The following is a 12,673-nucleotide window of genomic DNA, read 5'->3' as shown; positions in this document are numbered from 1 at the left end:
GGGCAGGAGCAGGAGTAGGGGCAGGAGTAGGAATGCAGGAGCAGGAGCAGGATCCCTCTGCAAGGAGCAGGGGCAGGAGCAGAGGAAAGAGCAAGAGAAGGAGCAGGAGTAGGATCAGGGGCAGAAGCAGGGACAAGAGAAGGAGCAGAAGGAGCAGAAGAAGGAGAAGCAGGAACAGGAGCAGGATCCCTGTGCCAGGAGCAGGAACAGGAGCAGAAGGAGCAGGGGAAGGAACAGGACCAGGAGTAGGATCCCTGTGCCAGGAGCAGGAACAGGAGCAGAATCCCTCTGCCAGCAGCAGGAGCAGGAGTAGGATTAAGAGCAGGAGCAGGAGTAAGAGCAGGAGCAGGATCCCTGGGCCAGGAACAGGAGCAGGAGCAGGAGTAAGGGCAGGAGCAGGATCCCTGTGCCAGCAGCAGAAGCGGGAGCAGGAATAGGAGCAGGAGCAGGATCCCTGTGTCAGGAACAGGAGCAGGAGTAGGAGTAGGATTAAGAGTAGGAGCAGAAGCAGGAGTAGGAGTAAGGGCAGGAGCAGGATCCCTGTGCCAGCAGCAGGGCTGGGCTCTGGGTGGCACCAGGCACAGTCGTGGGCTGCTCTTGCATCAGGCGCCAGCCCTGGGGCACAAACAGCTCCATTTCTAAGGGCTACAAACACATCCAGCAGGTAAAATTCCATATTCCCCTGGCAGGATTAAACAGCTGGTGGAATGGGGCTTGTCTGTGGTGAGTGATTCAGCCCAGAGCATCTGGCAGCTCCAGGAAAGGCACAGAAATGTGGAGTTCATGCCCAGAGGAATGACCCTGCTGCTCCCTGGCTGTTGTTTTAATTTGTTCCCACTTCATCCCAGCTCCTGTTTGTGAGCATCACCACGTCACAGAGTGATAAGGGATCTTTGGGAGTGAGGTTTCTCCTTGGAAATCTGAACAAATCTCAGCCCTCACGACACCAGCACACAATGGCTCTGACAAAAGCCAAGGATTGGAAGAGAAGCCTTTTGTTTCCAAAACAATCTGGTTTTAAGAAATGTTTAGGTTCTGTTTCAGGGCAAAAATGCTTTGAGAGAGTCCTTCATGCTCTCCTCCTTTCTCATAGGTGAACAAGGTGAGATTTCCCTTGGGACTTGCACCATGCAGGTGCTGAGCAGTCAGAGCAGAAAAAAGAATGGAGCACAGGGATGAAAACACAGCTTTAACTGATCAGCTTTGCTGATCAAATAATTCCATTTTCTAGGTGGTGCAGACCTGACCTGCCTCATCCTTTCTCTCAGAACTCTTTGTTTTAAACCCCTTTTGTTTTGTTTTTTAAATATTTAGGGGGCATTAATTATTTACCTGACTATGACATAAATCTGTACCACATGGCACTTGGTGATCACACACAGGTTTATTTAGGGACATCAGCCACCTCTGTTCCCCAGGGTGAGCAGCAAAGTGTTGGCAGCATCAGAGGGGCCAGGACAGCTCAGAAGGGAGGAGCTGGAGCTGTCCCAGCCTTGCATCTGCCCCATTTTGGGCAGCACTTCTGGGTCTGACACCAGCACAGCTTCTGGCCTCCTCAGCTGTGTTTTCCTGCAGTTCAAGCCTCTTCCAGGTGCTGGATGCAGGTGGTCAGGGCTGGGTGGGAGAGCAGAGCGTGCCAGGGAGGCAGGGATGGTTTTGCAAGGCACTTTGCAGTCTGGGCAGCCCTCCAGCCCACCCAGCAGGCAGTGATGGTTTTGCAAGGCACTTTCACATGGCAGGTGAGTGCTCAGCTCTCAAAGGCTGTTATAAAATTTAAAAAAAAAACCCAAAAAAGTCCAAAAAGAGCAGCAAAGTCCAGCAGTTCTTCCCAGAGACGCTTTATCCACAGGCAACCCTTTTGAAAACAAGCCAAACCCCGAATTCCACGGCTTCCCTGTTTTGATGGGTCCCCAAAAGCACTACAGCCCTTGCAGGAGAACACACCCCATCCACGCTGAGAGCTGTTTTGTATAAATATCCCATGTACACCTGCTATATACAAAATATTCTGTACACGCCGCCTTCCTTTATAAGCTCCCAGCACCTCTGGCAGCGGATGCTGTGCAGGCCACTGGATTTGGGGTGAAAACCCCCATTTCCACCAGCCCCACCAGCTACTCCTTGAGCAGCCCCAACTTCTTGAGCGCCTCGCGCCGGTTCTCGTCGGCCGCGCCTTTGGGCGAGATCTTCACGCTGACAGCGGAGCGCGGCGGCCTGGGGAAGCCGGGCAGAGGGTGGGATCTCCTCTTGCTGCTCTTGTCCTTCTCCTCCTGCTCCTTGGGGCCCCCAAAGTCCTTCCCAGCCCCGAGGGAGGCGGGCCGGGGCCGGCTGCGGAGGAAGCTGGGCGCCAGGCGCTCGATGAACGACATCTTGCCCAGGGAGCTGCTGCTGCCGCGCCCGTTCTGCTCCTTGGGGCCGCCCATGGAGCTGCCCAGCCCCACCCCAGAGCGCTCCAGGGTGTTGGATTTGAAGGGGATCTGGCGGATCCCCGGCACGGAGCCCTCGCCAGGATGCCCAGGGATGGGCAGTGGTGTCTCCCTGGGGTGGGGATGGAGGTGGGCGCTGGGCTCCCGCCTGTCCTGGGACAGTCCCAGCTTCTCCAGGGCCTCCCTTCGGGCTTTCTCCTTCTCCTTGGGGTCGAGGTGGCCTGGATTGCCCTTCTCAGCAGTGCTGTCGCTGGCAGGGCTGGCCTGGCCGGTGGCTGAGGGTGGAGGTGCTGTTTTTACCTTCTGGTTATGCTCCGGCATGGTGCTGCTCCTGCTGGTTTTCAGGATGATGTTTGGTGGCAATTTCCGCGGTTTGGGGGCGGTCGGAGGCCCACGTTTGGCATCGGGGTCCTGAGGGGCCTCCTCCAGTGTGGATTTCTCCAGGTGGCCCCACGAAGTCCAAGTCTTGGTCTCCTTGGGCGCCTCCCCCCTGGCATCTGAGCGCTGGCTGCGTGACCACTCCAGCTCATCCTGGAAGGGGTCTGGAGGTTGGATAATGACGGACTTGGTGTGGCTTCCTAGGTCCAGCCTGCCCTCCTTGAGCACCTCCTGGGCTGGTTTTCCTGCTGGCACCGTGGGGACACCTCCTTTGCTGCCAGAAGCTCCATTTGCTGCAGGGATGTTCCTTGGGCCTGGAGCAGGTGCTGGGGCTGAGCTGGATGGGGCAGGGATGATTTTACCACTCCTCTGTTCAGCCCCACGCTGCTGGGCTCTGCTTGCAGGGGGAGTCTTGTTCCCCAAATCTGGGAAGAGAGGGAATTGGAGTCATGCTCTGGTCACAGAACATCCCTCACCCGTTCTGGGTCAGCACAGGCACCCAGGAATCCCCCAGCTCCTCTGATGTGCAAACCCAGAGCACCAGGAATATTTCTCTGTCTTCTTGGGGTGCCCTGACCTCAAGGGAGCACTGACTTTGACCCTCATCTATGGAGAAAGTTTCCTAAACTTCAAATTAAACTAGAATCCACAAAAGTGTGAAATAGATTATACAGAGTAGTGTAGGTGTGTCACTTGGTGAGAAATTGAGGTTTTGGGATTTTAGTATGTGGTGGATGGAAGCAAGATGGAGGGCACAGGGTGTCATCCTGGGTTTCTTCTTCATCCTTCTCCATGGGTTTGGGTGGCGTTTTGTAATTGGGCACAAAAGTCTGCACTGTGGGCTCTATGGGATCAGTTACTGGGTTAAAAGGGAAAATAATCCAGGTGTCAGTTCTTAATTGGATGGTTTAGTCTTAAAAGACCTTGTACCAAGAGACTGTTGGCCATTTTGTGCCTTCTAATGAAAAGCTGCCCCACTCACAGTCGTGAGACTGTTCTAGTGATAAGAAATAATGAATATCTGAGTCCTAACATGAACTATCATCTCAACTGTCTTCAATCCACGCCCAGAGAAACCCAGAACTGGTACCCCCACACTCTGATCCATCACTGCTGGGGAAATTGGGTCCTTTGGGCCTGATAGAGCCTCGTTAATTACTGTGATTACTGACACTAAGCAAGATCCCTGCAAGGTATTTATATATTGTAGAATTTCAAAGCCATTGAGTTGTGGTATCAAAAAATTCTTGAAAATATTCATATCTAGACAGGACGTGTATTGTACAAATCTGTACTTGAGAATAAGGCCTGTATGAAATAAATAGATTTTTATATTTTATACTAAAATCTTATCTGCAGAAGGGTTTCCAGCTCACCCCGGGGCACAGGGCCTCTCCTGGGCTTGGAGGGCTCCCCGTAGTCGGTGTCATCTGTGGACACCCCACTGTCCCCCTCTGCATCCAGGGAGCCAATGGTTTCCTCCAGGAACATCAAACACTCCTTCTCTTCCACAGATAAATAGTCATAGCTGTTGTCACTCTGGAAAAAAAGAAGATAAAGCAGAACAGGTAAGAAAAAGAAAAAGTATATATACTACATATATGTAGTGTGTATATATAGTATATAGAAATATAAATATATAAGTATATATTTATTATATATACATAAAAATATACAAATATACATGCATATATTTATAATATATATGTGTGTATAAATATATATAAATATATATAAGAAAGAATGTTTACTTTATACTACATATATATAAAATATATATAAATATATATGTAGTGTGCATTTATGGTATATAGAAATACAAATATATATGTATATATTTATTATATATACATATAAAATATATATATGTATATATTTATATGATATATATGTATATATTTATGATATATGTGTATATAAATATATAAAGATATATATAAGAAAGAGAGGTTTACTTTATACTACATATTTATGTACATATAAAAATATATGCAGTATATATAGTAAATATAAATATATATCTATTTACTATATATATAAAATATATTTATTTTATACTACATATATATAATATATATACATATATAAATATATATAAACATATATGTAGTATATATAAATATATATTAATGTATATGAATATATATATGTATATAAATATATATATAAGAAAGAGGTTTACTTTATGCTATATATATGAGAAGTTTATGTTATACTACACACATATAACTTTATATCTGTAACTTTTAATATATATTAATTCTGTACATATTTTAATATATTATATATTATTTTAATATTTTATGTATTTATATTTAATGTCCAGGTAGTTTAGAGAGCCTGTGACAGCTGCTTGGCCGGTGGCTGTTCAATAATGAGTACTTACAGCTCCAGAAAATTTGCCAACCTCCTCTAAAAATAAGAAATATATATGTACTTAAAACCTTTTTTATATTACCCTCCTCTGTGGGTCAGAAGGTGGATAATTCTGAACATGGGAACTCGGTCTCTAACTTTCAGTTTTTTAAATTGAAATGTGAGCAGATGGGTAACAAATCTGCAGGCACAGACACCTGTAGTGCTCAGCAATGCTGAACCTTCGAAAACACCACCAACACTGAAGTGTTCTGTGCAGGTGATGAACTCTCCTTGTTCTCCCATTCATTCCTGAGCCAGAATTGTTTTGTTTTATTTGTATTTTGAGCACCAGGAGTTGTTATTGTAGTATCAGATATCAAGGTGATTTCTGCAATCTGTCATGAACAAAATGAGGCTTGGGACAGGATGGAATGTGCATCAGATCAACAAGCACAGGGCAGGAATTATTATCCCAGGTGGAGTTGTTTTGCAGAGACACCTTATCCAAATCTTTTACCAGGCAGTATCACAACCAGTTCTTCCATCCCCATTAAACTCAGAGGGTTTGGTTCTGGTTTGCAATACATCAAATGGAAAAGCTGCCAGCACTGAGCTGCTCTCACACATATCAATTATGCTCCAAGCCAGGCAGGATGTAATTAGCCCATCAATCTTGGGATCAGTGTTGGGAGACAAACAAGCTTTAATGCACAGATAGTGAAAAATTACACATCTACACCCATGGTCCCAACTCATCCCTGCCTTAACTGGGGAATTCATCTGGTGCCAGGCAGGAGGAGCTCAGCTCGCTGTCTGCTGCAGGTGCTGTCACTGCTCGGAGCCAGCGTGACCCAGTTACACAACTGCTGTCATCCCTGCACCCCTGGCAGCACAGGAGCCTCTGCAGGGACACGATTCCATCTCCACAGATCCTAGCTCCAGAGAGAGGATCCCCTTTCCAGGGAGAGAATCCCCTTTCTAGCTCTCCCCTTTCCAGAGATAGGATCTCCTCTCCAAGGATCCCCTCTCCAATGACAGGAATCCCACTCCAGGGACAGGATTCCCACTCCAGGGACAGGATTCCCTCTCCAAGGATCCCCTCTCCAATGACAGGAATTCCAGTCCAGGGACAGGATTCCCACTCCAGGTACAGGATCCCCTCTCCGAGGATCCCCTCTCCAATGACAGGATTCCCACTCTAGGTACAGGATCCCCTCTCCAAGGATCCCCTCTCCAGGTACAGGATCCCCTCTCCAAGGATCCCCTCTCCAGAAACAGGATTCCCACTCCAGGGACAGGATCCCATCTTCAGGACAGGATCATCTCTCCAGGACTGGGATCCCCTCTCCAGGATTCCCCTCTCCAGGGACAGAATCCTTTCTCCAGGGGATGGATCCCCTCTCCAGGGATGGGATCCCTTTTCCAGGGACAGGATTCCCCCTCCAGGGCTCCCCTCTCCAAGGACAGCAACTCCTCTTCAGGCACAGCATCCCCTCTCCAGGGAATTCCTGCCCCCGAGCAGCCCCTGCAGCACCGAGGGCTCCCCACACAGGATGGGAAGTGCTCTGGGGCAGGAATTCAGCAATCCACCTGGTCCTGCTGCTGCTCAGGGCCTCCAGCTGCCCCCAAAGCACCACCAGAGAGCAGATTTGGGCTGAGATCTGCCCAAAATCCTTCTCCAGCCCAGAGGGTTGAGCTGGGCTGGGCACCCCAGGGTTACTCACCCGCTGGGAGTGGTTGGAGGCCGTGCTGACCATGCTGTCACAGCTGCCAGAGTTGCAGCCTGCCATCCCCAGCTCCTTCCTAGGCATAGCCTGGGCTGCCCTGGAGGCTGGCACGGTAGGAATGTCCTGGCTGGAGCAGGAAAAAGGAGAAAAATTAAGTTGTGAGGTTCCCCCAGGGGTGACTCAAGCACGCTGGGAGGGAGACAGGCTGGCTCTGCTGCATGGAGGAATTGTGCTCCATCCTCAGCTGCTGGATGGAGGATTTGTGCTCCATCTTCAGCTGCTGGATTGAGGAATTGTGCTCCACCTTCAGCTGCTGGATTGAGGAATTTTTCTCCATCTCTAGCTGCTGGATTGAGGAATGTTTCTCCATCTCCAGCTGCTGGATGGAGGAATTGTGCTCCACCTTCAGCTGCTGGATGGAGGAATTGTGCTCCACCTTCAGCTGCTGGATGGAGGATTTGTGCTCCATCTCCAGCTGCTGGATGGAGGATTTGTGCTCCACCTTCAGCTGCTGGATGGAGGAATTGTGCTCCACCTTCAGCTGCTGTTTCCAGGAGAAGGCACAGCTGGGCTTTTAAAAATCATCCTCGAAGTTTTCCTGAAAATAATTGGCCATGGGGAAATCTCTGCACAGCCAGCTCGTGTTGGCGGCTCTCTGCTCACCTCACAGGGGTGGATAAGGCACAAGAAAAGCTGCAGGCCTGGCTCAGAAATCCCAGCACAGCCCCAGCCCTGACCCATGGGATCTCTTTCCTCTGCCACACCCTGTGCCAGCCCTGCAGCTTGAACTTGTGAACGCGCTGGCCCAAAAATGCTGCTGCTTACTCACATCCTTGCTCTGTCAGGAGCTTCCTCCTGGCCAGGAGCTGCCTCTGCCACCCTTCCTCGGGGGCCCTGGGGAGGTGTCCCCAGGGAGGTGGCCCTGGGCCTTTGGGGCACGCCTGGGTGTGTTTGGGCACGGGGCTGGGGAGCAGGGCAGGCTGGGGGGGTTCAAGCAGCACCCCAATGTCCCCTCTGCTCACAGCAGTGACCTCCCATCACCAGTGGGACCCCAGGGTGGCAGCAGCAGGGTGACAAACAGCCTGGATTTGGGTTTCTCACACTGGGACAGGGTGCCAGGGGGTAGAGAGGACATTTATCCCTGCCCAGAGCTCTGCTGGGCACCCATAGAAGGTGCCATTGCATTCCACATGCACCACCCTGTTCTTGGGGTGGGATTTGGGTTTCCCCTCAGCCAGGGGGCAGAGGGCACAGTTATCCCTGCCCTCAGCTCTGCTGAGCACCCACAGAAGGTTCCATTACTGATGGGTGCAAAGCACTGAGCTTCCAAAAATTCCTGGCACCACAGAAGGTGCCATTACTGATGAATGCAAAACACTGAGCTTCCAAAATTTCCTGGAGTCTCCTCCACATGCACCACCCTGTTCTTGGGGAGGAATTTGGGTTTCCCAGGGGGCAGAGGGTACAGTTATCCCTGCCCAGAGCTCTGCTGAGCACCCACAGAAAGTGCCATTACTGATGGGTGCAAAGCTGAGCTTCCAAAATTTCCTGGAGTCTCCTCCACATGCACCACCCTGTTCCTGGGGAGGAATTTGGGTTTCCCCTCAGTCAGGGGGCAGAGGGCACAGTTATCCCTGCCCAGAGCTCTGCTGAGCACCCACAGAAGGTTCCATTACTGATGGGTGCAAAGCTGAGCTTCCAAAATTTCCTGGCACCATCAATGGCATTAAGAAGGTGCCATTACCGATGAATGCAAAGCTTCCAAAATTTCCTTGCATTGCCAGTGAGTCTCCTCCACCTGCACCACCCTGTTCTTGGGGAGGGAACTGGGCTGTGGGGGCGAGAGGGAGCAGCAAAACAAACACCAACAGCCCCTGCACGACACACGGACCCACGCGAGAGGATTTGCTGCTCGGCACACAGGAGCCCTTTGTGCTGTAACCTGCAGGCAGGAACACACTGCTGCTTTTTTTTTTTTTTTTTTTTTTTTTTCCTTCTAGCAGGATCAGGGAATTAGATCCAGAGATAAAGTGAGCAGAACTGGCTGCTTGTTCAGAGTGTTAGACCCTGAAAGAATTCCTTTGTAATTGGAATACGCCGCGAAAATCAGATTTCGACACCCACGCCCTGACAGGTCTAATCCTTCCACGCAGGAGGAGTTTAATATTTCAGGCTCAGCTTTGCATTATTTACTGCTTAAGTGACGTTGAGGTAAGTGGTGGCTTTGGAACAGCAATTCCCTGGATTCTTTGAATTCAGATCTCTTCACAGCCAGGGATTTGAGCTGTGAGGAAGCAGAGCTGAGCTTGGGGGGCTTCAGGCCTCTGCAGGGTTTTGCTGTGCACTGGAGCATCCACAACGTGAAATTTAGATTTATATCAAAACTATTCTAGATTTACATCGGCTCCTCAGTAGCAGGAGGCCTGGCCATGGTTGTTGTGCTGCTCCTGGCTGCCTCCCTCCCAAATTTCAGACAGCAAAACCCTCCTGGGGAAGTGAAAGCCTTGCTGGAGCTCGAGCGTGCAGCTGCTTGGGGCCAGCAGGGAGGCGTTTTCTCCACGAGGATCCCCCTCACCACTAAAGAAATCATTTTCTCTCATTCAAAACCAGCATTTCAGGGACCTCAAGCAGCTGCCAAGGCTTTGACACCCACGGAGCCCCAGCTCATGGGAGGCAAAGTCCAGCCTGAGCTCACCGGGCACTGCAGAGGAACTGCACCGAAACAAGAAGTTCCTTTTCCTCCCTCTGATGTGATTACAGCTCCAGCACACTCATCCAGCTGAGGAAAGGGGAAAAAAATCAGTATTGAAACCCCCAGTTTTAATGATTCAGAAGGATTTTAGTTCCTTCTTTGCTGCAACAGTAACAGCCACAAACTAAAAACATGACTGAGCGTTTGATTTAAAAGACACGGGACTCAAAAAACTGCTTTATAGCTGGGTTTCAGTGGTGTAGCTCTCTTTCCCAACTAAAAACATATTTGGAAGAAGCTATTTTTTATCAAAATCCAAAGGCCAGGTCCCTCAGCTCGTGTGGCCGTTGCCGTAACTGTCCTTTAAAAGCCATCAAAGAGGTGCCGGGTAGCAATTAATGCTAATTGCTTTAGAGAAGAGGCTACTTTCTTTCAGCCAGCACCACTCCACGCTCTTCATCCCGGCTTAGAACACCTCGGTTTTGCTGTCTGGGGTATAACAACCAGACCCTTCCTGCCTGGGAAAGGATTTGTGCTGCCAGCCCCAAACACAACCCAAAGCAAACCCTGTTTTGCAGGCACTGTCCCAGCTCTGGGCAGCTCAGGGGAATGGATCCCAGCTCTGGGTATCCCAGGGGATGGATCCTAGCTCAGGGGATGGATCCCAGCTCAGGGAATGGATCCCAACTCAGGGAATGGATCCCAGCTCAATTCCAGCTCTGAGCAGCCCATGGGATGGATCCCAGCTCAATTCCAGCTCTGGCTATCCCAGGGGATGGATCCCAGCCCAGGGGCAAAGGGGTCAAGGGCAGATCTGAATTTCCTCCTATCTCAACAAGTAAATTAGGCACCCCAGCAGCTGCCTGAGCTGTTTGCTGTCCCCAGCACAGCTTTCCCCAGCCTTCCTCCCACCTGGTCCAGCTTTGCTGGTGAATCCCCCACCACATTTCACCCTTGCAAAAGCAGAGTACCCAGAGCCCCCAGCCCATCCAGCAGGAAAAGCACAGAAAGCAAAGCACAAGCAGGAACAGAAATGAGAATTAATCCATTTTTGCAGTTTTACCGGGCTGTCCGTCGTTCCGTGCTGGCAAATTCCTCGTCCCGGCCGTGCCTATCCCGGGACTTCTTTACTTTTCTGGGCTAACCAAACACGGCCGGGTTACACATTAACCCCGCTCCGCCGCAGATAAGGCGGAGTGCAGGGCAGGTCCGTCCTGCCAGGCGATCCCTGGCCCCTCACCTGCGCCCAGCCCGGCTGCAGCTCATCCTGCAGCCCTGCCAGGGCGCTTTTCCTGCTGTCCCAGCGTGGCTGAACCCCCAAACCCGGAGCGCTGGGTGTGAGCTGGGCCAGCTCTGCCGGTGCCACCCAGCTCCTTCCCTTCTGTCCCCTGCTGTCCTGGGCACGGCTCGGCCGATAGGAGATCCTTAATCCGACATCCTGTTCTGCAGCATAGCTGCTGGCTGACAGCGGAGCCCCGAGCCCAGCCTTGCCCTCGGTAATTGCCGGTTCTGCTCTCCGCGATGCCGCAGCTCAGCTCTGCCAACAGGTCGCTGCTTGCATTGCGCCACAGCTTCCCAGAGGCCAAAAGTTTGCTGCTTGCGAAGGAAGGAGGTTGTAAAAGGCAGGCAGAAAGTGTTTTGGGGAGGGAAGGTTCGGCACCGATTGATTTACGTGCCCGGGTCTGCGCAGCTCCCCGGCTCCTGTGCCTGTCCCGACCTGCAGCTGCTTTTGCCCCAGTTGGCACCGTGCCCTGTGGGCACCAAAAAAACCCCTGCAAGCTCCTGCCCTGTGCTGGGGACTCCTTCCACAGGCGGCTCCTGCAGCTCTGGTGAAAGGTGGAGCCCCTCAAGGTGCCCATCAGGCTCATCCTCACACTGGCACCTTCTTCAGAACCTCTGAAGCCCCCCAAGATGCCCATCAGGCTCATCTTTTCATCTTCACCTTCTCAGAACCTCTGCTGGTGAAAGCTGAAGCCCCCCAAGATGCCCTTCAGGCCCATCCTCACACTGACACCTTTCAGAACTTCTGCTGGGGCATTTCTCCAGCAGCATCTCCTGCCCTGAGCCCCTGGTGCCACCTCCAAAGAGGGGCCCAGATGTCCCCACCCTGTGCAGGGTGACACTGACCCCCAGGGGCAACAGAGCCTCCGTCTTACCCTGACTTTGGGCTCTGTTGTTAAAAGTGGAGCTTTTCCTGCTGGTTAACAATGCTTTGGCCATCCCCCACACACAGCATGGACTTGTACCTGCTTGACAAGGTGCTGCTCACTGCAAATCCACAAACACCCTGCAGGAAATTTCCAGGGCTGACACAGCTGCTGCATTCATTCACATTTCCACGCTCCAATGATTATTATTTTTTTAAATTGGTATTTTTAGCAAAAGGATTTGTTAACACACATGTTCCCTGCTCCACAGAACAGGGAAGTGGAAACATCAGCTAATTAAAGGCAGGGGAAGATGGAGGGAGAGCAGATGAGGCAGAGGCTCCCACGGGCAATGCTGAGCCCAGCCAAGTGCTGTTCCAGAAGGGAACATGTGCTGGAGAGCAAATCCACAAAGCTGAGAGCCCCAGCCAGCCCCGGCCCTTTGAGATGTCCCACACTGGCCTGGTGAGGGGTGGGGATGCAGCCAAAGCTGCTGGGGCATTGTGACAACCAGGGATTGAGGGCAGGACTGTGTGTGTTTTGTCGAGTTGTGCCCTGCTCGGAGAAGGGAGGGAAGCAAAAATGGGGTGATTTTGTTCAAATTTTAATGAATTAATTTTAATTTGAAGCAGGAGCTTTAGAGCTGTGTAGGTTTTGTCGAGTTGTGCCCTGCTCGGAGAAGGGAGGGAAGCAAAGCTGGGGTGATTTTGTTCAAATTTTAATGAATTAATTTTAATTTGAAGTGGAAGATTTAGAGCTGTGTGGGTTTTATCGAGTTGTGCCCTGCTCGGAGAAGGGAGAAAAGCAAAGCTGGGGTGATTTGGTTCAAATTCTAATGAATTAATTCTAATTTGAAGTGGACGATTTAGAGCTGTGTGGGGTTTGTCGAGTTGTGCCCTGCTCGGAGAAGGGAGGGAAGCAAAGCTGGGGTGATTTTGTTCAAAT

The 12,673-nt window shown here is 50.9% G+C and overlaps 1 protein-coding gene across 2 annotated transcripts; it reads right to left on the bottom strand.

The window, feature by feature from the left end:
• Window positions 1–1,364: 1,364 nt before the first annotated feature.
• C28H1orf116 (chromosome 28 C1orf116 homolog) lies at window positions 1,365–11,371 on the bottom strand. Of its 2 annotated transcripts, XM_074528162.1 has the most exons (5): window positions 10,645–11,371; window positions 9,585–9,668; window positions 6,887–7,016; window positions 4,181–4,343; window positions 1,365–3,229 (listed from the first exon to the last, which is right to left on the bottom strand). In XM_074528162.1, exons 3-5 carry the CDS (start codon window positions 6,971–6,973, stop codon window positions 2,115–2,117), a joined length of 1,365 nt encoding a protein of 454 aa, XP_074384263.1. In that variant the 5' UTR covers window positions 6,974–7,016; window positions 9,585–9,668; window positions 10,645–11,371; the 3' UTR covers window positions 1,365–2,114. The 2 variants fall into 2 exon arrangements, with proteins under 2 accessions (XP_074384263.1, XP_014129789.2); XM_014274314.3 differs by lacking the exon at window positions 9,585–9,668 and having other exon boundaries at window positions 10,645–11,367.
• Window positions 11,372–12,673: the final 1,302 nt, after the last annotated feature.

The sequence above is a fragment of the Zonotrichia albicollis genome, chromosome 28 (genome assembly GCF_047830755.1).
Source record: "Zonotrichia albicollis isolate bZonAlb1 chromosome 28, bZonAlb1.hap1, whole genome shotgun sequence".
Taxonomy (NCBI): Eukaryota; Metazoa; Chordata; class Aves; order Passeriformes; family Passerellidae; genus Zonotrichia; species Zonotrichia albicollis.
This window is presented reverse-complemented; position numbering and strand designations above follow the sequence as displayed.